The sequence below is a fragment of the Austrofundulus limnaeus genome, unplaced genomic scaffold (assembly GCF_001266775.1).
Source record: "Austrofundulus limnaeus strain Quisiro unplaced genomic scaffold, Austrofundulus_limnaeus-1.0 Scaffold578, whole genome shotgun sequence".
Classification (NCBI taxonomy): domain Eukaryota; kingdom Metazoa; phylum Chordata; class Actinopteri; order Cyprinodontiformes; family Rivulidae; genus Austrofundulus; species Austrofundulus limnaeus.
In genome coordinates, this window is record NW_013952980.1 from 292,586 (window position 1) to 294,058 (window position 1,473).

The following is a 1,473-nucleotide window of genomic DNA, read 5'->3' on the forward strand; positions in this document are numbered from 1 at the left end:
ACAGTGAGGACAGAGAGGACAGAGGACACAGAGGACAGAGAGGACAGAGTGAGGACAGAGAGGACAGAGGACACAGAGGACAGAGAGGACAGAGTGAGGACAGAGAGGACAGAGGACACAGAGGACAGAGAGGACACAGTGAGGACAGAGAGGACAGAGGACACAGAGGACAGAGAGGACAGAGTGAGGACAGAGAGGACAGAGGACACAGAGGACAGAGAGGACAGAGTGAGGACAGAGAGGACAGAGGACACAGAGGACAGAGAGGACAGAGTGAGGACAGAGAGGACCGAGTGAGGACAGAGAGGACCGAGTGAGGACAGAGAAGACAGAGAGGACAGAGAGGACACAGAGGACAGAATGAGGACAGAATGGACAGTGAGGACAGGTCTGAGACAGTACCTTTAGTAAAATAAGCTCGTGTCCGTCTCCACAGAGGGACGTTGTTGTTGAAGATGAGTCCTCTCTCGTCCATCCCCAGGCAGCTCAGACCCTGTCTGCTCCCAAAGCGAGACGTGTACTGTCCACTCCTGAGGACGTGATGGACAGCTGACGCCCTGAGTTCAGAGACAACAGTAAATGTCCACAGGTTCAGTCCTGGACCAGAGGAGCACGAGCTCAGAGGACAGACCTGCTGAGGATCAGGGTCTCCTGTCCATCGATCCAAACCCGGACCATGTCTCCGTACTTCTGGTTGTAGTAGTTACTGGCCGTGCCGATCCCGGTCCAGATGAACCTCAGGTAGGACAGAAGTGGACCCAGACCCAGACAGAAGGACGGTCCTGTTGTGGTGAAAACATCAGCTGGTCTCCTCCTCAGATCTGACAGTAAAGGAAGACACCTGAACCTACCTGGGACGGTCTTCCTGTCTGTGTGAGCCCAGGCCACCAGCAGCAGGCCCACCAGCACCAGGAGGGTTCTGGTGGCCACGGGGATCCCAGGAGACTGGACTTCAGAGACATTGGAGGCTGCAGGGACCAGGTCTGCCACGGCACCATCAAAACCCACAGGTGTCATGGTCCGACTGCAGGACATCTGATCCATGGTGAGGTCCTGGAGCCTGTGGGGTGGGAATGATCCGGCCCGGCCCGCTGTTGTCTTTATAAGCGCTCAGAGCTGGTTCTGATCCAGGTCAGGGTGAAACCCCCGTCACAACATCACGGCCAGATGGTAAACAAAACACACAGGACCTTGAGGAGCTGGATCTGTGTTTGTGGCCTTGACAGTCCAGGACTTGGTGGAGCGGCTGCGTGTGGGGGTTTCTGTGAACATGAAGGATCTGAGTGGACCTGAAACATCTGGATCTGAGCGGACCTGAAACATCTGGATCTGAGCGGACCTGAAACACCTGGATCTGAGCGGACCTGAAACACCTGGATCTGAGCGGACCTGAAACACCTGGATCTGAGCGGACCTGAAACACCTGGATCAGAGCGGACCTGAAACATCTGGATCAGAGCGGACCTGAAACAT

At 55.7% G+C, this 1,473-nt stretch overlaps 1 protein-coding gene across 1 annotated transcript in view; it reads right to left on the reverse strand.

Annotated features, from left to right (window-relative positions):
* The window catches only part of cyp19a1a (cytochrome P450, family 19, subfamily A, polypeptide 1a), a gene marked incomplete in the record, with an annotated part of 6,144 nt that extends 4,677 nt beyond the window's left edge, over positions 1 to 1,467 (reverse strand). The window contains 3 exon segments of the mRNA XM_014026666.1: positions 403 to 557; positions 632 to 782; positions 852 to 1,467. Coding sequence (XP_013882120.1) covers positions 403 to 557; positions 632 to 782; positions 852 to 1,044 — 499 coding nt within the window.
* Positions 1,468 to 1,473: the final 6 nt, after the last annotated feature.